The following is a 25396-nucleotide window of genomic DNA, read 5'->3' as shown; positions in this document are numbered from 1 at the left end:
GAACTAGAAGAACTGCTGACCTTCGATTATGGCCACCAAATGATCAACATAATCAATATTCCGTCCTTCTGGGAAATCCGACCCAATCTTGGCAACCCATAGCACTTGATGTTCACAAAACATGAGCTCACAGTGACTTGGTTATTATCTTCCAGAGTTCTAGTCCAGCAAAGGAGAAGAGTGTCCATAGTGCAAATTAACTCTGGGCTGACACCAGTCAGTGTATTGTACACAGACTTCAGCAAGCCAGGCCACTGAAACTACATAATGAGCAGTAGCATTTCAGAGTCTAGCTGTAGATCAGCACTTGACAATTTGAGCTTGTAAGTTATGAATTATGATATAGGTGTATGCCATGTAAGTTTTCAGATCATATACTCTCAAGTTATCTGCATACCAGTCACAAGATGCCATGATAAGTTCATAGCCTCTTTCAGATAAAGAAGCTATGCCAATCATGACTAACACTTGCCTCATTGCCTGAAACAAGCTGTGGAAGTCTGTGATCTCACTTGACTACTCCACCCCCTCGATTCCTCCCACAGGCACATGAACCAGAGGCAGGCGTGGGCATTGCATCGAACAGCTGGCGAGCGCCTCGGCCCACGTCGCCCGGGGCTTCCCCTCCTCCCGGTCCCGAGCCACCACAGGGGCTGCATTGCATGCACGGTGAGATCTCCTCGGCTCGCCACCCACTGCGGCGTCAAGCGCGACGTCGACCGGTTGACCCTTGGTGAGTAAGCCCCCGTCCATGGCGCCCGACCTCTCTCGCCCTCCATCCCTCATTCCCTCTTCTCCATCGTGACAATGCAAGCGGAAAACAGAATTGGCAAGGGGAGATGGTAAGCAGTAAAGCTGCGCTGCGCAGTAGGTGTAGGTGATTAGCTAGGTTGCGCTGTCGAGTAGCCGGTGGAGGATGGCTTGAGGACAGCTGGAAGCAGCGCCTTCCATTTTTGTTGAGGGAGGATGGCGCGAACGTCTGCGGCGAGGCGGGCCGGCTTCGGTGTTTGTGGGCCTGTGGCTTGCCGGGCAGCAAGCAGGCCGCCCAGCCCAGCACCGCACCGCACTTCTTTATTGGTCTAAGTTCATCTGAGGTTTTTAACTTGCCAACGAATTTGATTTTCATCATTCAATCCGAAAACCAGATATAATGGGTCCTGTCAAAACCGGTGTGAAATAAGTCCCAAGACGGATTTGGCTGACGTGCCGCCTACGTGGCTAGTTTAACTCGGTCTTGGGACGTAGGCGCCACGCTAGCTAAAACCGCCATACAAACTGCATTGGGACTTATTTTGCACCGGTTTTAACAGTCGAGGGATCCGTTGTATCTGGTTTTCAGGTTGAAGGATGAAAATCAGATTCGTTGACAAATTTCAGATAAACTTATTCCTTCTTTATTCATAGTTTGGGCCGAAACCAAGTATTCAGGCAAGGCTATGGCATTACTGAAACATTCTAGCCTGTTTGGTTTTGATACCTCACAAAACAATTTGGCATTACCCATATACATGTGTCTAATTGGCATCAATTCAAATGGGTTTTAAAATCTACCTTACTAATTTTTTGGTAGTGCTAAAACTTGCCAACCGGCACTACCAAAATTTTGTATGATTTTCAGCCAAACAAGTCCTCTAAACATCAGACATGTGTACCATTCATCTCAAAAAATAGTTTTAAAACCAAACACGTTCTTAAACCAGGTTCGCTTAAAGAGGGCAATTAGTTGTCATTCATCCTTGAATCGTGGTTTAAAATCAAAAGAGAGAGCACAAAAGCATTTGTTGCTTGATACCTCAACCCATCATTTCAAGGGGCATAGGCCACTAAGACTAAGAGCAAAGCGGCATGAAATGGGCGTACTGTTCTACTACTCTTTTTTATGCCAGGAAATGATGAACCATGATGCATATAGTATAGCATTTGACTCCGCGGACTTATTGAATTAGTGCATTTGGCGTTGCGTGATAAGCATCTTTTCTCTCTCGTTTGACATTCCGAAAGCTGCAGTTGCTTACTTGCTTTATTCATCAAATAACCCCGTCAGTGTGGTTTTGGTTATTTTTATATAGTCTTCTACAAAAATAGTTAATTACTCTCTCCGTTTCAAAATATTTGACACCGTTGATTTTTTAGCACATGTTTGACTGTTCATCTTATTCAAATAAAATTGTGAAATATGTAAAACTATATGTGTACATGAAAATATATTTAACAATGAATCAAATGATATGAAAAGAATAAATAATTTCTTAATTTTTTTAAATAAGACGAATGGTCAAACACGTACTAAAAGTCAACGGTGTCAAATATTTTGAAACGGAGGGAGTATATATATTCTGTTACTCTATGAATATTGATCACTTAATATAAGTAGAGGCCTAGAGCCGGCTTAACAGGAAAACATGCCAAGTTTTGTAGTGCGAAATCTAGCATGTCTCCAGATTCTCCATCGCAATGTTTTTTGCTGAATTTCCTCATGCTTTTTTCCCGGTTCAAAGTTTGTAAAAATCAAGCTATGAAAAAAATATCGTCAATTCGTTAAAAAAAGTTTTAAAAAATAGCAGGTTAATGTACAACCAAAAGTTACTTTCAGGTTAATTTACGAGCTTACTATAAACTGAAGTTGACCACGTTAATTTTTTTTGCACTGCCATGAAACACTTGTGGTTTAATGATTCCGCTTCCTTATTAGAGCACTTATTAAGAAAAACAAGAACTAACCATATTGGGGTTTTGACTTTGCCGTACTATTAGTGAGCATTTTTCCTCGGTACATATCATCAGCTTCGGATTCAACAAAATCATGAGTAGAGCATTGCCGAAGTGAATTCCACATCAATGATATGACGGCAAGAAAAGTGCCGCCACTGATTACGTAATATATAGTGATACACAATAAGAATATAAAGTTCCTAGACAAGTGGTGCTCAGTCAAATGGAACCGCGATTAGGATATCTATAGTAGAACGATAAGATTTGGGAGGAAGCACAGATAGAATGCGTTTGTGTGTGCATCTCTACTGCAGCAAACATTTATAGAAGAAGCAAAACTAGTCCAACGCATGAAAAGTAATCCGGGAATTTCTTTGTGACAAATTGGACACAAAAAATCTTGTACGTATATCGTAGACCTTTTCCAGAGCTCGTGGGTATAAATACATGCCATCGATCGCAGTTAGCATCACCCCTGCATCACTCGAACTTGCAAGCTGCAGAGCTCACGTTGAGCAGTGAGCAACTGTTCCATTGGCGCACTGATCGAACGAGCAGTGCGAACTTGAGGTGAAGCATCCTGCCGTGTTCATCGATCTTGGCCCAAATAATGCTCGTCGGAATTCGACGTCGCTGAAGAGGAGATAATCAATTCCGTGTTTCTTTCTTGTCCTCGTGGTGCAGATCGAGCAGCTAAGCGAGATCGACGCCGCCGCCGCCGCCATGGAGCACGCCGACGCGGACCGCACGCGGGTGGCGCCCGAGATCGGGAGCCTGCACGACGAGGACGCGGAGGCGGACCCGGCGCGGGCGCGGGAGATGGAGCGGCTGCAGCCGTGGCGGGAGCAGGTGACGGCGCGCGGGGTGGTGGCGGCGGCGCTGATCGGGTTCGTGTTCAGCGTCATCGTGATGAAGATCGCGCTCACCACGGGGCTGGTGCCCACGCTCAACATCTCCGCCGCGCTGCTCGCCTTCCTCGCGCTCCGCGGCTGGACGCGCGCGCTGGAGCGCCTCGGCTTCTCGCCGCGGCCCTTCACGCGGCAGGAGAACACCGTCGTCCAGACCTGCGCCGTCGCCTGCTACACCATAGCCTTCGGCGGTACGTCGCCGGGCTGCAGCCTCTGCGTCGATCTCTTATTACTATATAGGCAGAGGGTTCCATTTTTGGAACGGAATTTCCGAAATTTTGATCCTCCAATAGAATATTCTTTCGGCCATTTTTCAAGAAAACATTTAAATTTAAATAAATTTTGTTTAAATTTAAGTATTTAATTTCGTCCAAAACATCTTGAGATTCCCACAATTTCTAAAATTTCGCTTCTATCAGTACTCCTGAAATGTTTTTCAATTTCAATAACTTGACTCTAAGCAGGGTTTTATATTTCAAAATGGAAAAAAAAGGACCGAAATTCAAAAATTTGGAATAACTTTCTTGAAGTTTGAAACATATTTTAGCTAATTTATACATATGCGAATTTTTTTTAAGCTTTGGGCTCCACCGTCGTTGTTAGTTGTGTAGCGGTGGGTTTCAGCCAGTTTCCTTATAATTAACCGTGCAATTGTGTGGTTTTCGGATCCGGTTTTCCTTATAAACTGTATCAATTCTCTTCTTCTAAATATAAAAGTGGAACAAAGTTCATTCCGCCTTATGTTTCAAAATTTTTTTTTAAGCAGAGCCAATCTTAGTGAAATTTTGGAAAATTGTACCGATACCACCGTAAAACCTGAAATTTTGGAAATTTACACCGAGAATGTGAACCTCACATAGATGTTGATCTGTGCTCTGTATTGATCGATCGGTGTGAGTGGTTCATGCAGGTGGGTTCGGATCGACATTGCTGGGCCTGAACAAGAGGACGTACGAGCTGGCCGGGAACTCACCAGGCAATGTGCCAGGGAGCTATAAGGAGCCTGGGATTGGCTGGATGGTAGGGCTCCTCCTGGCTATTAGCTTCGCGGGTAACCTCAGCTTGATTCCCCTAAGAAAGGTGTGCCTTTCTTCCCTTAATTTGATCCACTTCGGTTAGTTCTTTTTAATTGTTTATAGAATTGTTGAAACAAATTATTTACTTAATGTTTGAAAATTGTGTTTTCTGATAAAACTTTCTACTAGTGTACTGTTTGGATCACTTTTAAAAAATAATTCATTGTATATATTTTTAGAGCCTTTAGAAAAGTCATCCCTATTATCTAATATATCATAGATTAATAAAATTTCCTTAAAAAGGATATTCAGTTATCATAACTCTCTTGTGTGAGGTGGCTAAAAAAAATCAAAGTGTTATCTCACTTTCCATGGACCCCTACATGATAGTTGTTGGTGGTGGATTGGTGGCTGAACACTACCACCACAATCTTTTAAAGCAGTATAGATTTGTTAAGTTTATTTATTAAAATATTTTCTTTATATATACACACACATATATATATACATACATACACACACACACACACACACACACACACACACACACACACACACACACACACACACATATATATATATATATATATATATATATATATATATATATATATATATATATATATATACACACACACCCCCACACATATATATATATACATACATATATATATATATATATATATACATACATATAAAAGTAGATTATTCGTAGCAATAATCCGCTCAATAATGATCTGTTTCAAACTGCGCCACCCTCTCCTAATTTCTAAAGCCAGTTGGTTGACAATTGACAAAGCTGTCATAAACTCAGTAAGAAAATGCAATCAAGTAAAAAAAAACCTTTGGAAATAACAAATCCAAGATGCAGTTGGTACGTGGCAGCAATGTAAAAAAAAAAAAGCAGAGCCCAAAGGATGGGAACATTCATGGACTACAGTAGCATTATATAAGTAGTGATGTGACACAAAACATTTTTTAAGGATAAAAAATAGGTCTCAATTATCTATTCCTACTAAATTAATTGGTACTAAATGCTTTCAGGCTTTGGTCGTAGACTACAAATTAACTTATCCAAGTGGAACTGCAACAGCTGTTCTTATCAACGGGTTCCACACAGCCCAAGGAGATAAGAATGCAAAGTATACGTGTTTTCACCTCAATTAATTGTGCTCATTGCATTATTCTTGTTAGACAGTCGTTGACCCTAAATGAACTAATTCTGCAATCTGCATTCATGACAGATTGCAACTCCATGGGTTTCTAAAATATTTTGGGCTTAGCTTATTTTGGAGCTTCTTCCAATGGTTCTACACGGGAGGCAATGCCTGTGGATTTGTTCAGTTCCCTACTTTTGGTCTGAAAGCCTGGAAACAATCGTAAGAATTATATGCTAATTTCCTAATTGTTCATCACAGATTTATATAAATTGTAGCATGCGGTGACAAATTTTCTAAGTCTGAATTTGTTTGGATATCAGATTCTTCTTTGATTTTAGCCTCACATATGTTGGTGCGGGGATGATTTGCTCACACCTTGTGAACCTCTCTACCCTCCTTGGTGCGGTCATTTCATGGGGAATAATGTGGCCACTTATCAGCAAACATAAGGGGGACTGGTACCCTGCAAACATACCTGAAAGCAGCATGACAAGTTTGTATGGTTACAAGGTCTCATATTTTCTCAATGCTTAATGTAAAAGCAGATACTACTTACAAAACCATCAGATAACTTATGTAAATTGCTCCTTTTGCAGTCGTTTTTATGCATTGCTCTGATTATGGGGGATGGCCTGTACCATTTTGTTAAAGTTACCGGTGTCACTGCTAAGAGTTTACATAATAGATTTAACCGAAAAAGTGTTAGCAACACAGGTGAGAAAATGAAACCATTGCAAATTCAACTACATGGAAATGGAATGCCTCTCACACTCTTCCATCACCTTAATTTTCACATACTCATAACACTGTTAATGATGGCTAAATGAAATGAATTGCAGCATCAGAGGAGGGTGATATGGTTTCATTAGATGATCTACAACGTGATGAGGTATTCAAGAGGGGTACTGTCCCTTCTTGGATGGCATACAGTGGTTACTTCTTGCTAAGCATCATTGCGGTAATCACCATACCGATAATGTTTCGACAAGTGAAGTGGTACTACGTGATCATAGCCTACGCGCTCGGCCCGGTGCTAGGATTCGCCAATTCCTACGGAGCAGGGCTCACGGACATCAACATGGGGTACAACTACGGCAAGATCGCTCTCTTCGTCTTTGCAGCTTGGGCTGGCAAGGACAATGGCGTCATAGCCGGCCTTGTGGTTGGCACCCTGGTGAAGCAGCTGGTGCTCGTCTCTGCCGATCTGATGCACGATCTCAAGACGGGACATCTCACCTTGACATCGCCGAGGTCCATGCTCGTGGGAGAGCTCATCGGGACAGGCATTGGCTGCTTCATCGCGCCACTGACGTTCATGCTGTTCTACAGGGCGTTTGACATCGGGAACCCCGATGGCTACTGGAAGGCGCCATACGCGCTGATCTACCGCAACATGGCGATCCTCGGGATCGAGGGCATCTCGGCGCTGCCCAAGCACTGCCTCTCGCTCTCCGTCGGGTTCTTCGCGTTCGCCGTGCTCACGAACGTGGCGAGGGACGCCCTGCCGGCGAGGTACAAGAAGCTCGTGCCGCTGCCGACGGCGATGGCCGTGCCGTTCCTCGTAGGGGCGAGCTTCGCCATCGACATGTGCGTCGGGAGCCTGGTGCTGTTTGCTTGGAACAAGATGAACAAGAAGGAGGCTGCCTTCATGGTGCCTGCTGTTGCGTCTGGGCTCATGTGTGGCGATGGCATTTGGACCTTCCCTTCTTCTATCCTTGCTCTCGCTAAGATTAAGCCACCGATCTGCATGAAGTTTACGCCTGGAAGCTAAGAGGTGTAGTGTGTTTAATTTCATGGGTGGAGGATTGCAGAAATAAACAGTGATGATTAACTGTAAATGTGTCTTTTGGTTGTAGTGAGCTGCTGTTTGCCTATGATCCAAGTCATGTTTGTGTTTTAATTTACCTATCGAATTAGCTGTGTTTGTACACTTGTACATTTTATAACTTGAGAATTGTTTAGTTTGGCATACATAAAATATGTTATAACTTTTTTTACTCACATGTATAGGATTGATGACTACTACACTGTAATCTCAACTAAGGTTGTGTTCGAGTATCAATTATTATAATCTTTAAAATAAATTTGTTTAATTCTTCTCTTAGAAACTCTTATATAATTTTTTTAAAAATAAATGTACCATTTAGCAGTTATGGACACGCTAACGAAAAAATAATTTGGAATTGTAGTTTAGAATGGGGCCTAAGCATAATTGTAAAGGCCTCGATACTAATAGGGTTCACAATTCCGACAAAAACCGGTCAAATTCCGTAAAATTTCAAGGTTTCGATAAGGCTCGAAAGTAGATACCGTCTGAGATTTCAATGAATTATATCCAAATTCAAATTTGAATTGATAAAAAAGGAAAATATCAAATAAAATATTATATATAGTATGATATTCATATAACATATTGGGATATAAATTTTCGAAAAAAATAATATATTTCGTGTATTTACTAAAACTTACGGTAAGAGAGAAAAGAATAACGAATTAAAAAAAAGAAAAGCACTTTCAGTTCACCTCTTTTTCTAGTTACCAATTGAAATTTCGATGATTTCACTCAGAATTTCATCAAAGCCAACTGGTAAAGTCAAGGAATTTGTATTCAAATTTTGCTTTATAAAATTTGTTCGGAATCTACCGGCTTTCCACTAGATTTCGCGAAAACCGTCATTTCGCTAGAGCCCAAAATGGAAGACCATCTCAGAATCATAAACCCTGTTTCTTATACTTAATTAATGTCTAGAGAAGTTTAGTATAGAATTACTACATGTACCCCACTCCTATATCTGCTCAAGTATCAATCAGTGGGCAAAAGCATGTACTAATTATTATCTTATGAAATTGAATAGTACTAAATATAGTTAATGCTCTATAGAAAAGGAGTTCCTCTTCTATGTAAATGTGGTATAGTGTGCCTCCGTCTATCCGTCTTTGTCTAGTACCTTTGACATCAATAAGACAAGAGACATGGCAAAGTAATGACATGTGCTTCTATCTTGTTTGATCATTCGGTTTATCAGGGAAACCAATCATCTATACTTTCAGAGGATCTAATTTAATCCCGTTTTACAAGTTAGGTGCTCAAGATTTCTACTTCCTTCGTTTCACAATGTAAAACTTTCTAGCATTGCTCACATTCATGGACAATGCATGCTAGAAAGTCTTACATTATAAAAAATACTCATTATTGAGTGATTCAGAGTTGCGATTTAAACTCAATGCAAAGATAGGGAAAGCAAAACGGACCTATTCCACATCTGTTACGATCTTACCTGTTTGGATGGGTCTCATCAATCCCGGCCAGATCCGGCATAGGCTAAGAAAGTCGAACTAAAATTTAGGCCCATATATATCATCAGGCCGAGTTTTAGGCCCATACAAACGCCAAACGCCAAACGAGAGGACTCGATGAGTTCCATACATCCATAGCCGGAACTCTGAAGATTTCATAACTGACTCGAGGGATCGAAGTTCGTGAATTTCTCAAACATTTTCAGGATCAGCTTCTTAAATTATGCAGCCTCTTCACGTGGTTCTACACGAACACGATTACACGACACGGCAGCCATCCTTCGATCGGCTTGGCTTCTTCACGTTCGTGGTGCTAGCTGAGCAGGAACGTCAGATTCGGTGCTTATTCGGCTGCATTTATATCAGAACTGCTGCTCCTATTTTGTTTCGTTCGCATGCTTCTTAGCAGCATAATCGTCTATGGGCATCCTCAATGTATGGAGGTCATACGACCCTTAATTGAGATCTCACGCTGGTCATGGTGTTCTATGAATAAAAACAAAATAGTACGTAAAGCCATAAGGTGGATCCCACGAGAAAAAAGATATCCAGAATAGTAAAGCTTGCAGACACAAACATAAACATGATGAAAGGAAGTAAGAGAAAGAACACTTTTTTATTTCTTATGGATGAGTTATAAGCTAGTAAAGGCTAGTCTTAAGCTTAAGGCTATTTCTTATTGCTCCGCAATCAATTATTGTAAGGAATTTTTGCAGTCGTGTTTATCATACAAGGGCGAATGAAATGACATCATAAATCTTGCCTCACATTCCATTGTGTCACACCCCAATCTGGCACCACCGTACAACGGCACCTGACAGGAGTGTATAGTAGGAAAAACGGCGCGAACCGCTTCCTACGAAACCGCGATCTCAGTACCAATCCTAGGACATAGCGTTGGTACCCACGGTGACAAATATGAATCATTGCAATCCTTAAAATAAATAGAGGACTTATTTACCTTAACTTAGGTTGCAGCTCAAGACAGCCCGAGAATACAACCGACGATACGGACGAGGAAACACCAACAGCAGCAGCAGCGGAACCAACGGACTAATACCCAACACCACAGGCGACGGCTGGGAACCAGGACGAAACCCTAATCTTCACTTTACTTCATCTTCAACTTCAGGACGGAGGAACTATATATATTTATATAGAGCAAGGGTGAGTACTTTCGTACTCAGCAAGTCACGGGAATTTAGGTGTTTAATGCAAGCTTGGAAGAGAGGCAAGGTTGTTTTGCAAATCTTTTGTTTTGAAATCATTTTGAAATCACTAAGTGGTTTACTTCTTTCTAAGTTTGGGCCGAAAAGAGGCTTGCGTCTCGATTCGACTTTAAGAGATGTTTTTCAACAACTCAATTGGTAATGTACCGACCCCCCAGGTCAGATCATTACTTCTCGGCTCCCAGAGCCATTTCACTTGATTAAGCGGCTCCCAGAGCCTTATTCATGTTCTCGGACTCCCAGAGTCCAGCTGCCCAGCAGCACAACAATCCGCTTCCGCTCGAGAAGTCTAGTCTATGATGCCCGTAGACATCCCGAATCACACAGATTCGTTTCTTGACCACTCAGGTCATCCATCTGCCACATAGGCTGATTCTGGTAACGATTCCCACACCACAACAACTTTTCACAAAGCACAAGCAAACAAATCTACGCTACAGGAAACACCTCACATCCGCCCATGACCATGGGCACAGCTGTTCGAACAGTTAGTTAACCTCTGCAGAGGGGGTACACTTTACCCACACAACATTACTAACCCGGATCACCCAGCCCGTGAGATCAGCCACGTCGGGAGACCCTAAGGCTTTCATGACAAGGCATTTCGAAAGCCGACACAAGTTTACCATATGCCAACAAGAGGGGTCCCAGACCAACACCAGGTTAGGTCCCAGACCATACTGTGCCAAGAAGCCCGAGGGTTCTCCCCGACACCACCCCGTTGAATCAACATGTCTCTTGGCATCATGGCTCCCCCGATTAGCTAATTACTCAGCCAGGGGCGTCCCATTGCACCCATGTGGTCGCACTTGTTATATGCTCGGATGAATTTCCCACAGGAATCGGTCCTTATATGCGAATACGGGACAGTGCCACATAGGCACAACCCCCACATCGTGAGTTTTCACAATTTATTTTATTTTCAAACACACCGACACCACATGTTGGGTTTTCAAGGCTTCTCAAACCCATTTCCCAAGTTTTCGACAAACAACGGTGTATGTAGGATATTTGGTATACGCGCTCAAAGAACATGGATACCGAGGTACCACAAAGGTGGAGCTACAAGGAGTCAGGGTAGTATAGCCTACAGGAATTAGTGCGACTACTAGGTAGGTCTGTCGGTTTGGCATGCAAACCGAGGCCAAGCAAGTTAAACGGGTGATTCTAATAATGCAAGTTGCAAACAAAATAATAATGATTTTTTCGATTATAGGAGCAATTGGTCAAAGGGTGACTTGCCTTGCTCAAGGTCTTCACGAAGCTTCACGAATCTTCGAGAAATCCTTGATTGATGAAAATCCGCAACCGCAACTATACGCAAACAATCAAAAACCTAAACAAAAGATCAAAAGAAAGACCCTATTTAGACTAATTAATAGTGCCATTAGATAGTTCTTAATTTTACGGAATTACTGGAAGTTGAACGGAGTCAATCGGATGAGCGGTTGAGAAGATATGGATTTCGGAAGTTTATTTGGAATTTCTAGAATGAGAGGAATGGTTTATGGAATTTATAGAAATAATATTCTCAAGAATATTATTGACAGTCACTGACGTGCGGAACCAAGGAAAATGATTCATGGAATTTTTGGAATAAAGAATTGATTTACGGAATAGGGGGAAAAGGATTTATTTAAACCCTTTTTAAAAAGGAAAAGAAATGGGGAGGAGATTTAGACTTCCCTCGGGCGGCTAGGGCGCGGCCCGAGAGAAGAGGCGCGGCTCGGCCGAGCTAACGGGCCGGCCGGCCTAAGGAGACACGGCCCATTAGGGCGCGCGGGAGGGGAGGAGAGAGGGAGCCGGTGGACCGGGCTCATATCGCGTTGTCCCGAGTGGGACCCGCTTGTCGGTGACGCGACTCATGGAGGGATGGGCGCACGTAAGGGTGGCGCTAGGATTCGGGTGAGCGCGGTTCACGCGCGTGCACCGGATGGACTAGGGATGCGGCGGGCCCACGCGCAGCCGGTTGGCGCACCGTGGACCGCGCGCGTGAGGGTGGGGGAGGGAGGAGGCGGCTGACCGACTTGGCTCGGTCAAAGCCGAGGTGGCGGCCACGCTGGCGAGCGGGAGGAGGGAGAAAGGCCGTGGCCGGATGGACGGCGGACGGCGGCGACATTCGCCGGGGCAGCACACGGGGATTCAAGGGAGAGGGAGGTCACCGGAGCGACGGGAGGGACAATAAGGAGCGAACCACCGGCCCGGATTCACCGGAGGGAGGCCGGCGGCGACGAATCGCGGCGGCGCATACCGGCGGCGAGCAAAGAGGGGAAACGGCGGCGGTTAACGAGGGATCGATTGAGGGCGGCGGGAGCATCTCCGGGGCTCGGGGAATCCGTTTCCGGCGCCGGATGGGGAGGAGAGGCACTGAGTGTTAGAGATACTATCCCATGTAACAAACATAGACAAGATGAGGCTTGGCCGGTGGTTTAGATAGTTAGACAAGATCAAGTTTGTTATGTAAACAACCCCAGCCGAGCCTCACAAGTCTATGCATATATATGTACTTACCTGTGCCGATTTGTGCACTAAGTGAAACACGCACCGTTGACCCTAGCGTGAAGGGCGACGTTACTCCAGTTCTCGTGATTTCCTTCATGGTATAAGAGCTCTGAAGTTTAGATCCAATCTATCCATCCACCATGGCCAGTTCTTCCTCTTCCACCTCCCAAACCAATCCTCTATTCGGATCTCATGTCTCCGAAAAACTCAACAAGCAGAACTACCAACTGTGGTCAGCTCAAGTGCTCACGACGATTCGTGGGGCACGACTGGAGGGACACATCACCGGCAAGACCGAAGTTCCTCCCAAGGAGATCGACAAGACTCCATCAGATGACAAGAAGACCGGCGACAAGATCGTCAGGATGGCGAACCCGGCGTACGACGAGTGGTTCGCTGCGGACCAACAGGTCCTCGGCTTCATCTTCTCCTCGTTATCTCGAGACGTCTTGTCTCAGGTAGCCACGGTGCAGACGGCGGTTGAAGGATGGGCTGCGATTCAAGGTATGTTCACTACGAAGACTCGAGCAAGGTCCATGAACGTGCGGCTATCACTCTGCACAACAAAGAAGGGGTCATCCACAATCTCTGAATATCTTGGTAAGATGAAGGCATATGGAGATGAACTTGCAGCGTCTGGAAAACCACCTGATGATGAAGAATTGATTGCTTTTATACTAAATGGTCTAGATGACGAATATGATCCTATTGTTTCGGCTCTAGTTGCTAGGGTTGAACCACTTACACTGTCAGATGCATATGCACAACTATTAAGTTTTGAGAACAGGCTCGAGATGAGGAGAGCAGAAATCGCTGCCAATGCAGCAGGGCGAGGCAACCGCGGTGGCTTCTCCAGTCGCGGTGGCTGTGGAAATCGCGGCAGCGGCCGTGGAGCTCCGAGCGCTGGCGCCAACCGTGGCGGCCGGACTGGTGGCGGTGGCCGCAATGACACCCGGCCTGTGTGCCAGGTGTGCTTCAAGCGAGGACATGCTGCGTCTGACTGCTGGCACAGGTTCGATCAGAACTATGTGCCGGAAGAGCGTCATGTAGCAGCAGCAGTCTCATATGCCTATGGAGCTGACTCCAATTGGTATATAGACTCCGGTGCCACAGATCACATCACCAGCGAGCTCAACAAACTTTCCATCCGCGACAAATACAAGGGTAATGATCATGTGCACACCACCAATGGAGCAGGTATGGAAGTCAAGCACATAGGTCAATCTTTTGTTTCTACCCCCATGCGCAATTTACATCTGAAAAATGTCTTACATGTTCCACAAGCCACAAAAAATCTTGTTTCCGCATCAAAACTTGCTTCCGATAACTCTGCCTTTGTTGAAATTCATGGTAAATATTTCTTGGTTAAGGATCGAGCCATGAGGACCACAATGCTTGAGGGGAGATGTCGCCAAGGCCTCTACCCCCCTGCCCACTTCGTCGTCATCCACTTCACCAACAAAACAAGCTCATGCTGTGGTGCCGTCTTTTGCAAGGTGGCATGGTCGTCTAGGACATCCTGCTAATCCTATCGTGTCTCGAGTCATTAGCAAAAATAAATTGCCATGTCAAGGTGTGGAAAGTAGAGAGTCGGTTTGTGATGCTTGTCAAATGGCCAAGAGCCATCAGCTACCTTATCATAAGTCTAATAGTGTCTCTAACTTTCCTTTGGAACTCATTTTCTCTGATGTTTAGGGGCCTGCACCCACTTCTGTTGGAGGAAAGAAGTATTATGTTAGTTTTGTGGATGATTATAGCAAGTATACATGGGTTTATCTTTTAAAGTTCAAAGCCGATGTTTTTAAAATTTTCCATGAATTCCAAGCTCTAGTTGAGAGACGTTTTGATCGAAAAATTATCTCCATGCAAACCGATTGGGGTGGAGAATATGAAAAACTAAATAGCTTTTTTCGCCAAATTGGGATCTCCCATCAGGTCTCATGTCCTCATACCCATCAACAGAATGGGTCAGCTGAAAGAAAGCATAGACATATCATTGAAGTTGGTCTCTCTCTTTTAGCCCATGCTTCCATGCCTCTCAAGTTCTGGGATGAGGCATTCCTAGCTGCCTCCTACCTTATTAATCGAATTCCTAACAAAGTTATTGATTTTGAGACACCTCTTGATCGATTGTTTCACCAAAGTCCTGAATATTCCTCTCTTCGCACTTTCGGTTGTGCATGTTGGCCACATTTGCGCCCATATAATTCTCAAAAATTACAGTTCCGTTCGAAGCAATGTGTTTTTCTTGGCTATAGCACACAGCATAAAGGTTTTAAATGCCTTGATGTCTCATCTGGAAGGATATATGTTTCCCGAGATGTTATATTTGATGAAAGTGTGTTTCCTTTTTCTAGCCTCAAGCCCAATGCAGGTGCACGGTTGCGTGCAGAAATTACATCACTTTCACCCTCTCTAGTTGCACATGATCAAGGGGGAGAACAAATAGATAATCCTGTGCTTGATTTTCCTAATACCACTAATGCTCCTAGTGAAAATGCAGAAAATCTGGGTGCAAGTGATGGTGTGCAGGAAGCAGAACAACTCTCCATGCAGCCAGATGGAAGCGACAGCTCCATGCAGATAGATGGAAGTGATAGCGGCACTGCAACACCGTCGCATACTTGCGTCGGTACTGACCAACCGGGCGCGTCCACATCAACAGAAAGAGAGGGAGAAGCTGTTGGCACTCCCTCCCTGACGCATGCACCGGTGAATAATATAATTATTGACACCAGTGCTCCTGCTGCAGATGCAAGTAGTACTCCTGATGATAGTACTGTCGAGCAGACGATACTGATGCCTGAGACAGGGGGAGAACCTACAACACCGAAAACACGGTTGCAAGGAGGAATCCGCAAACCTAAGGTATATACTGATGGAACCATTCCATATAAATATACTGGGTTTGCTGCTACAGGTGAGCCTCAAACTTTAGATGAGGCTTTAACTGATGAAAGATGGAGAAATGCAATGGATGTTGAGTATACTGCATTAATGAGAAACAAAACATGGCACCTTGTACCTCCTCAGCAAGGCAAAAATATCATTGATTGTAAGTGGGTATACAAAGTGAAGAGGAAAGCTGATGGCAGCTTAGTGTAGCGCCCGTTCCGTCGTGGCGCCTAGCGGGAAAATTATCTCTTAAAAACCCTAATTGCGAAATTTGTTTCCTTGCTTGTTGTCTAGTGTCCGTGCCATCTCAAGATCTCAATCCCCGATCTATCGTCGAGTTCAATTCCGAATCCAATCCCTCCAAACCAAATTCCTCCGCAAAAGTCTAGTTTGCCTCCCCCGGGTTCGATGGGCCGATTTCCGCTCGGCCCATCTCTCCCCCGGCCCCCCTCTCCCCGGGCGCTCTCTCTCTCTCTCTCTCTCTCTCTCTCTCTCTCGCTCTCCCATCTCCCCCCCCCCCCGCTCGGCCTCGCCCGTACGCTGCTCGCGCGTGCGAGAGCCGCCCCGAGCGCCTCTCTCCCCGCTCAGCCTCGCCCGCACGCCGCGCGCGCGTGCGCGTGAGCCGCCGCGCCGAGCGCCCCCTCCCTTTCCCCTCGCTCTGCCGCGCCTGCAGCCGCGCAGCCGCTCGTCCTCGCGAGCCAGCGTGTGCGCGCCCGCGCGGACGCCGCCCGTTGCTTCCCGCGCGCGCGTGCCGTGGTGGCCGACCGCCCGATCGCCGCCGCCGGCAGCCTCTGCACGCGCTTGTCGCCAGTGTCGCCGCTCCGCTCCAAACCGCCCCGCCGTCATCGCCCGGCCCCCGCCCCTCCGCGCGCAAGCCGCCAAGGGATGGAGCCGCGCCCCTCCTCCCTCTGCCGCGATGCTCCCGTTCCCCTCCCCCTCTTTTTCCCGAATCGGCAAAGGGGCAAGCCCCTTTCTCCCCCTCCTTTTCCCCTTTTCCTCCTCGCCGGCGTCATCCTCCTGCCGCCGCTTTGGCTGCAAGCGCCGAGCGCCAGCTCGCGCCTTAACCGTCCAATGTCGGTTCCCCTCTCCCAAACCGACATTGCCGTCCATTTAAGCCCAAGCCCTCCCCCTCCAAACTCCCTCATTTTCGCCTCCACGCCATTGCCGCCCTCTATTTCGCCGTCGCCGATCGTCGTTGCGCGTGTCGGAGGAGCCGGCACGAGCAAGGACGCGGAAGAGGAAGGAGGACTCCGGCCGCGCCCTCTCCTTCCTCTTCCCCGGCCCGAGGCCGGAGAGATTACTCCCGCGCCGTCGGCCTCTCGTCACAGCGCCCTGTCCCGCACGGTAGTGCCTCTCTTCGTTCTTCCTCCTCGCTCCATCTCCTTCCCCTAGCTTTCGGTAGTAGCTTGAGTAGCCTCCCCGTAGTTAGCCGGCGCCGCCCCGGCCGTTGCCTTCGCTCGCCGTGTGCTCGCCGCCGTCGCCGCTCGAGCCCCGTAGCACCCGCACGTCGCCAGCCTCGCTCGGCGTAGTTCCGTCCAATCCGACGCTAGCGTCGAGTTCCCGACGCCGCGTAGATGCTCTCACCGCCGGGAATCGACCCCTCGTAGCTTCGTCGCCGTTTTCCCCTTCTCCCGCCGCCAGTTGCCGCCGCCGCAATCCGCCGCCGTCGAGCAACCTCCGGCGAATCCGAGCCGTTGGTTCGTCTCCCCTCGTCACGAACAACCGCCCGGTGTGCTCGCTTTTGCCCGTATCACCGTGGTTCGCTCCGCCGCTCGCCGCCGCCGTCCGCCGTCCTTTCGCGGCCGGATCGTCGTCTACCTTCCGCCGGCCCGCGTGGCAGCCACGTAGGCACCACGTCGGCGCCAGCTCAGCCCAGACCGGGTCGGGCCAACCCCGGTCGGTCTCTCCGTGTGCGCGCGTTCCACCGCGAGCCGTGAGGCTGCGCGTGGGCCCGCCGCATCCGCGTCCACCGCAAACCGCGCGCGTGCACCGCGTCCCAACCCCGCCCGCGCGCGTGCACCGCGTGCTCCCTCCGCACGGTGAGCCGAGCCGCTGACAAGCGGGTCCCACCCGGGACCGCGCGCGGTGAGTCCGGTCCACCGGTCCCCTCTCTCCTCCCCTCCCGCGCGCGCTCTGGGCCGCCTTTTGGGCCGGCCGGCCCATTAAGCTCGGCCGAGCCGCCCCAAATCCCTTGGGCCGCACCCTAGCCGCCCGAGGAAAGTCTAAATTTCCTCTCTCCTTTCTTTTCTTTTCTTTTCCAAAAAGGATTTAATTAAATCCGTTTCCTTTAGGCCAAAAATTCAATAATCTTAGAAATTCAATACCTTCCCAACCGTAAATCCGTTGACTCCGTTCAACTTCCAAAATTCCCTAAATCTCGAGATCTATCTAATGGCACGCTTAGAGGTCATTAATAGGGCCTTATTTTTTTCGCCGTTTGTTGAGTTGTCCCGTTTCGCGTGTAGTTTCGGAACCCGAAGACCCGCAGTGCGAGGATTTCGAGGATCAAGCTCCGGATCTCGAGCAAGGCAAGCCACCTTTGAACATCTTGAGCCTATATTTGAAATTTAATTATGTTGCTTGCTAAATATTATGCATTGATAGGATCGCACTTAATCTGTTTGTCCCGTCTGCAAGGCAGATTGGCGGACCTACCTAATTTGTCGCATTTGATCCTTCCTTTGTTAATTGCTATACCATGTCCCCTTGTAACCACCCAGTTGTGCCTCGATACTCGTGCACCCTGTGCAAGTATCGACGGTCGCCTTCAAACTTAAAATCTGAGTAACAACTTGGGTAAAATTGGAGTTTTACAAAAAGACTTGGAAAACCCGACACCTGGGTCGGTGCTTGCGAACTAAATGAATTTCTAAAACCGCGGACCGGGAACGTACGGGTGTACGGTTTTCCCGCTCCCGCACTTAAGGACCGATTCCTTGGAATTTCATCCGAACATAAGACAAGTACGACCACATAGGTGGAATGGGACACCCCTGGCTGAGTAACTAGCTTATCAGGGGAGCCATGATGTCGAGAGACATGTGGATTCGCCGGGGTGGTGTCGGAGAGGACCCCCCTGGGCTTCCTGGCACAGTATGGTCTGGGACCTAACCTGTTGTTGGTCTGGGACCCCTCTCGTCGGCATATGGTAAGCCTGTGTCGGCTTTGGAAATGCCTTGTCATGAAAGCTTGGAGGTCTCCCGACGTGGCTGATCCCCACGGGATGGGTGATCCGGGTTAGTAATGTCGTGTGGGTAAAGTGTACCCCCTCTGCAGAGGTTAACAAACTGTTCGAACAGCCGTGCCCACGGTCATGGGCGGATGTGAGGTGATTCCTAGCGTAGTTTGGTTTGACTACTGCTTGTGAAATTGCTGTGTGAAAAGGGGTTCGGTATTTGAAAAATCTGCAGCTGATGGGATCAGCTAGGCCCGGGTGGCCGTTTGAAAAGTTGTTGGCCCGGGTGGCCGTTTGAAGAGTTGTTGGCCCGGGTGGCCGTTGAAAAAGCTGTTGGCCGGGTGCCAACCTTGTTTAAATTCTAAAGACTGATACATTGCACATACTCCGACCGGACGGGACGCACTGTCTCAACCATGTCGTTTGAGAAGCACTCACCTAGATGTTTTTAGAAAAAAAGTTCAAATAAAATCATTTACGAAAACAACAGCCTTTCCTTGAAGCCTGCATTAAACACTTATTTCCCCTGGCTTGCTGAGTACTCCCGTACTCACCCTTGCTCTATATAAATAATCCCCCCCCCAGTTGCTGAAGAAGATGAAGCGGATCCTGCTGATGAGGAGTTCTTCTAGGAGCAAGCCGGCTACGATGTGTTTTAGGGTTTCGGCCTAGTTCCCAAGTCGCGCCTGTGTTGATTGGTCCAAGTCCTGGCTTCCGCTTTCCTTTTGTAATGCAGTTGTGAGCTCGGGATCTGTCCGCAGCCCAACATGACTGTACAACTACTCTATAATAAAGAGACCTCTGTTGCTGTGATATTCTGTCTCCCTGTGATACCAGTACTGTTTCCTGGGACTGGTATCGATTAACAGGTTAATTTGGAGTGTCACGGGCTAGTTCCGGTCGGGACTAGTTCGGGGCGTGACCTCTCCCGTTTCCTTGGCTTCTCGTGTCCCGAGTACACGGGGTACTCCGTGGACCGTGTTCCCCCTCACTGTGAGCTCTCTGTGTACCATTACCCCCGTGGAGGTATACACGGAGCTGGCCTTCGCCCACACCACTTCACCGTGGCCAGGCCCACTCTCCAGATCGCGTACCAGGACCTCTCCTGGACGGCGCTTCGTCGCCTGTCCCACGACTACAGCCACCGTCTCGGAGGCTCCGCCTTCCGGCAGCTTCCACGCCTTCCCTCTGGCCACTAAGACGCCAGGTACCCTTGTCCGTACAGCGAGTCTCAGCCAGTGCTGACTCGCATGGTTGAGCTTTCGGAGGCTCAGGCCACTCAGCACGACCTACTCCTTGAGGCTTACCGCTCCCTTGCCCGCCGCTACGCCGCCTTGGAGGCCCGTCTGGCCGAGGAGGGTGTCACCTCAGTTGACACTATCTCTTGGGACTCAGGACGCCTCTGCCACGCCAGCCACCTGTCCTCCCACAGCTCCCGCGGCTCTGCCCGCACCCCCAGCGGCCCGCGCTCCCCCAGCTCGCGTGCGCCATACTCACCAGTGTACTCCCCCTACCCACACCCAGTTAGCCCTTCCTACACCCCCGGACACACCCCAGTTGCTTCCTCCCGCCGTGGCCCACGCTTTATCCGCACCGCGCGGAAGCGTGTTGTTGGTTCTTCCACCGTGTTCCGTTTCCGCCACCCAGCTCCCCCACCGCCAGCGGCCCGTGCTGCTGCCGGCCCTCGACAGGTTCTGCCGGTCCCTTCGCACCAGCCGATCGACGTTTCTTCGACTGAGGAGCCGACTACAGGAGGCAGCCAGGCCGACGAGGAGTAGAGGAGGCAGTCTTCAGCAGCCGTCCGTGTGATAGGCCCTTTTGTTCCGCCGCCAACTCTTTTGGAGTCGTGGCGAGGTAGTGCGTGCGTGTGTTTGTTGTGGGTGTTGTTTGGTAGTCTGGTTCTCCTAGGTGGTGTGCGCACAGTCAAGCTCGGTGTAGCTCTGTGACTTGTCCACACCCGTTGTATCAGGTGTTTTTATGATTTGAAAAATCCAGTTTATGCCTAGTGTGTGCTATCTGAGTTGCTATTGCTCCTTGCCCTCCTAAGTGCTTATCTGACTCTTACCCCGCCCTTTTCTGGGAGTTTAGATGGCTAGCCGCCCCCGCCGTGCAGCTCGTGCACCAGCCCGCTTTGGTTTTGAAGATGGTAGAGTTGAAGCAGAAGCAAATCATGAATCAGCTAATGAGCAGTCTCACCACAGCAACCGTTCACACCATACTGTTTCCCGCAACGCAGAGGTTGAGCAACCCCGCCGCAGCAACCGCTCGCATCGCACAGTTTTCCGTAATGCAGAGATGGAACAATCTCACCGCTCTCACCGCACTGCCAGTCACAATTCTGGAGAAGAACGCCTTCCTTCCCCACCTCATGTGGAAAACAACATGCAGCACTTAATGGCAGTTCAGACACAAATCTTGCAGGGATTAACCACAGCCATAGCCAGTTTTCAGCATAATGCGCATGGAAATGGCCACCCTCACGTGGGCAACAATAGATCCAAGCTGACAGACTTTCTGAGGTCTCGTCCGCCAGAGTTCTCTCATACCGTCGAGCCCGTCGAGGCTGACGATTGGCTAAAAGATGTTGATAGAAAACTCAACTTAGTGCAGTGTACTCCGGTTGAGAAGACGCTCTACGCCTCTCACCAGCTAAGAGGACCTGCTGCAGATTGGTGGGAGAATTACTGCAATGCACACCCTGAACCCACTAACATTGCTTGGGATGAGTTTGCTATGGCTTTCCGTACAGCTCATGTGCCTGAAAGCGCTATTGATATGAAGAAAGAAGAATTCAACAGACTTAAGCAAGGCAACAGCAGTGTCAATGAGTACCTAAGTATGTTCAACAAGTTGGCTCGGTACGCCCCTGAGGAAGTGGACACCGACGAGAAGAAGATCAGGAAATTCTTGAAAGGAATCGCAGTTGGAATGAGACTCCAGTTGATTGCTCATGATTTCCCCACTTTTCAACATATGATCAACAAGGCACTTCTACTCGAGGATGCTAGAAAAGAGGCTACCGAAGAATACAAGAAACGCAAGTCTAACCATCAGGGAAATTCTTCCCGAGGCGCACCTCGCCCTCGCTACGGACAACCCATGCAATACCACCAGTCGGTCACTCAGGCTAACCGCCAGCCAGGTTACGCCCCTCGTCCTCAGATGAACCGTCCGGCACCTCAGCCACAGCAGCGTGCCCCTAGTGGCAATACTGCGCCAAACAGTGTTACCTCGTTCAAGTCACCACAGGGACCGACAGTAGTTCAGTGTTTCCGGTGCAACCAGATGGGTCACTATGCTAGACAGTGCCCTCAGAACCCTACCAACACCAGCTCAGGGCATGCGAATGGCAGCACTGCCAGAACTCCTACCCAGCGGCAGCTCAGTCTCGTCCTAGCTCTCAGGCAAGTGGACAAGGTTCACGTGCTTCCAACCACTTTGGTCGAGGCCGTGTGAATCACATTCAAGCTGAAACCGCTCAGGATGCTTCAGACATTGTGATGGGTATGTTCTCTGTCAACTCCATACCCGCAATAGTTCTGGTTGATTCGGGAGCTTCCCATTCTTTCATATCACAAGCTTTTGTGAAAAGAAATGGTTGGAAAACCCAAAATTTGCGTGTACCAATGATAGTACATTCCCCTGGAAGGAATATAAGGGCAACTCAAATATGCCCGGAAGTTAACCTTAGAATTGAGGAAGTTGACTTCCTAGCCAAACCGATAGTCCTAGACTCGCAAAGCTTGGACATCATCCTAGGGATGGATTGGTTGGCTAAGTACAAAGGACAGATAGATTGTGCCGAAAAGTCCATCACCTTGCAAGGACCTGGAGGAAAGCAAGTCCGCTTTACCCCTAACACTCCTACCGCAAGTCGGTCTATCTTAACCTGTTTACAAGTCACCTCATTGGAGTCGGTGCCCATAGTTTGTGAATATCCCGACGTATTTCCGGAAGAATTAACAAGAATGCCACCAGACCGAGAGATTGAGTTCGCCATAGAACTGGCACCAGGCACCGCACCAATTGCAAAAAGACCCTACCGAATGGCAGCTAATGAGTTAGCAGAAGTTAAAAGACAAATCGAAGAGCTGGAAAGTAAAGGTTTTGTGCGACCTAGCTCATCCCCTTGGGGAGCCCCAGTGCTTCTGGTTAAGAAAAAGGATGGCTCTGAGAGAATGGTAATCGACTATAGAGCCCTGAATGAAGTAACTATAAAGAACAAGTACCCGTTGCCACGGATCGACGATTTATTCGATCAACTTAAAGGAGCAAGAGTTTTCTCAAAAATTGACTTGAGGTCAGGTTACCACCAACTGAAAATCAGATCTGAAGATATCCCAAAGACCGCTTTCTCAACGCGTTATGGTCTATATGAGTTCACAGTAATGTCCTTCGGACTCACCAATGCTCCAGCATTCTTCATGAACTTAATGAACAAAATCTTCATGGAATACCTGGACCAGTTTGTTGTGGTATTCATCGATGACATCCTGATATACTCCAAGAACGAGGAAGAACATGCTGAACACCTGAGGTTGATAATGGAAAAGCTCAGGGATCGTCAACTATTCGCAAAATTCTCGAAATGCGAATTCTGGTTAGACCGAGTAGCATTTCTTGGACACGTGATTTCCTCCAATGGTGTCGAAGTAGATCCCAGCAAGGTTGAAGCTGTACTTGCTTGGAACCCGCCCAAGAATGTGTTAGAGATTCGCAGCCTCCTCGGCTTAGCTGGATATTATCGAAGATTCATTAAAGGATTCTCTAAGCTAGCCAGACCTATGACCGAGCTGTTAAAGAAGGAAAAGAAATTTCAATGGTCTGCAGCCTGTGAAGACAGCTTCCAAGAAATGAAGAAAAGGTTGACCACTGCCCCAGTTCTCACCTTGCCAGATATCCGAAAAGATTTCGAGATCTTCTGTGATGCATCAAGACAAGGCTTAGGATGTGTCCTAATGCAAGAACGAAAGGTTGTGGCCTATGCCTCCAGGCAGCTCAGGCCTCATGAAGTCAATTATCCCACCCATGATCTCGAGTTGGCAGCCGTGGTTCATGCTCTTAAGATCTGGAGGCACTATTTAATCGGGAACAGATGTGAAGTATACACCGATCACAAAAGTCTTAAGTATATCTTCACACAGACCGAGTTAAATATGAGACAGAGAAGATGGTTGGAACTAATCAAGGATTACGATCTTGGAATCCACTATCACCCTGGTAAAGCCAACGTGGTCGCTGATGCGCTAAGTCGCAAGGCCTATCACAATGTAGCTCAAATACGGCCTGACCAAGATCACCTGTGCAGAGAATTGGAGAAGTTAAGGCTGACCGTGGTACAGTCAGGTGTCCCTGCCAGCTTGACAGTACAGCCTACCCTAGAGTCGCAAATCCGGGAGGCTCAGAAAGACGACGAAGGGATAAAAGAATTAATAAAAAGAATACAGGAGAAGAAAGACACCAATTTCTCCATAGACAACCAAGGCACAGTTTGGTGCGGTCCACGCATCTGTGTACCGGCCAAGAAGGAGTTAAGAGATCTCATCCTAAAGGAAGCTTATGAGTCCGCCTATTCCATTCATCCAGGAAGTACGAAGATGTACCAAGATATCAAGGCATACTTCTGGTGGGCTGGAATGAAGCGAGATGTCGCAGAATACGTAGCCCTGTGTGACATTTGCCAAAGAGTCAAGGCGGAACATCAGAGGCCAGCTGGTCTGCTGCAACCCCTACCGATTCCCGAGTGGAAATGGGAAGAGATCGGAATGGATTTCATCACCGGTTTGCCAAGAACCCCTAACGGGTACGACTCCATCTGGGTAATCGTGGACCGACTCACGAAATCAGCTCATTTCGTGCCAGTGAAAACCACCTTTGATGGAAAGAAACTAGCAGAACTCTACATGACCCATGTCGTATGTAGATTTGGCTGTCCCAAGAAGATCATGTCAGATCGAGGCACTCAGTTCACCTCAAGGTTCTGGAAACAATTGCACGAAGCCCTCGGAACCGATCTAAATTTTAGTACGGCCTACCATCCGCAGACCGATGGTCAGACTGAAAGGGTAAACCAAATCCTAGAAGACATGCTACGTGCGTGTGCCCTGGATTTCGAAGGCACTTGGGATCGTTGTTTGCCGTATGCTGAGTTCTCATACAACAACAGTTATCAGGCCAGCATTCAGATGTCGCCGAATGAGGCAATGTTCGGAAGAAAGTGCCGCACCCCCTTGTGCTGGAATGAGGTGGGCGAAGCGCTGGCATTCGGTCCTGACATACTCAAGTCAGCAGAAGAACAAGTTAAGCTAATCCGAGAACGTTTAAAGACAGCGCAGGACCGTCAGAAAAGTTACGCTAACAATCGAAGGCGTGACCTTGAGTTCGAAAAAGGAGATCATGTGTACCTGCGGGTATCACCCCTCCGTGGTATGAGGAGGTTTGGGATGTCCGGCAAGTTAGCACCCCGCTACATCGGCCCCTACCTCATAACCGCCAGACGTGG

General features: G+C 47.9%; 1 protein-coding gene and 1 non-coding gene across 2 annotated transcripts; both read left to right on the top strand.

Annotated features, from left to right (window-relative positions):
• The first annotated feature begins 3017 nt into the window (after positions 1 to 3017).
• Positions 3018 to 7889, top strand: LOC9268232 (iron-phytosiderophore transporter YSL15-like). Its single transcript, NM_001424249.1, has 8 exons — positions 3018 to 3282; positions 3397 to 3811; positions 4531 to 4700; positions 5681 to 5778; positions 5881 to 6015; positions 6117 to 6306; positions 6393 to 6510; positions 6636 to 7889. The coding sequence occupies exons 2-8, from the start codon at positions 3436 to 3438 to the stop codon at positions 7565 to 7567; spliced, it is 2019 nt and encodes a 672-aa protein (NP_001411178.1). The 5' UTR covers positions 3018 to 3282; positions 3397 to 3435; the 3' UTR covers positions 7568 to 7889.
• A 5579-nt stretch (positions 7890 to 13468) lies between these two features.
• LOC112938022 (small nucleolar RNA Z247) lies at positions 13469 to 13607 on the top strand. The gene has a single exon (XR_003241070.1). It is a non-coding gene; the product is annotated as a small nucleolar RNA Z247 (small nucleolar RNA).
• Positions 13608 to 25396: the final 11789 nt, after the last annotated feature.

Source organism: Oryza sativa, chromosome 2 (genome assembly GCF_034140825.1).
Source record: "Oryza sativa Japonica Group chromosome 2, ASM3414082v1".
Classification (NCBI taxonomy): domain Eukaryota; kingdom Viridiplantae; phylum Streptophyta; class Magnoliopsida; order Poales; family Poaceae; genus Oryza; species Oryza sativa.
Note: the sequence above shows the minus strand (reverse complement) of the source record. Positions and strands in the feature narration are given on the sequence as shown.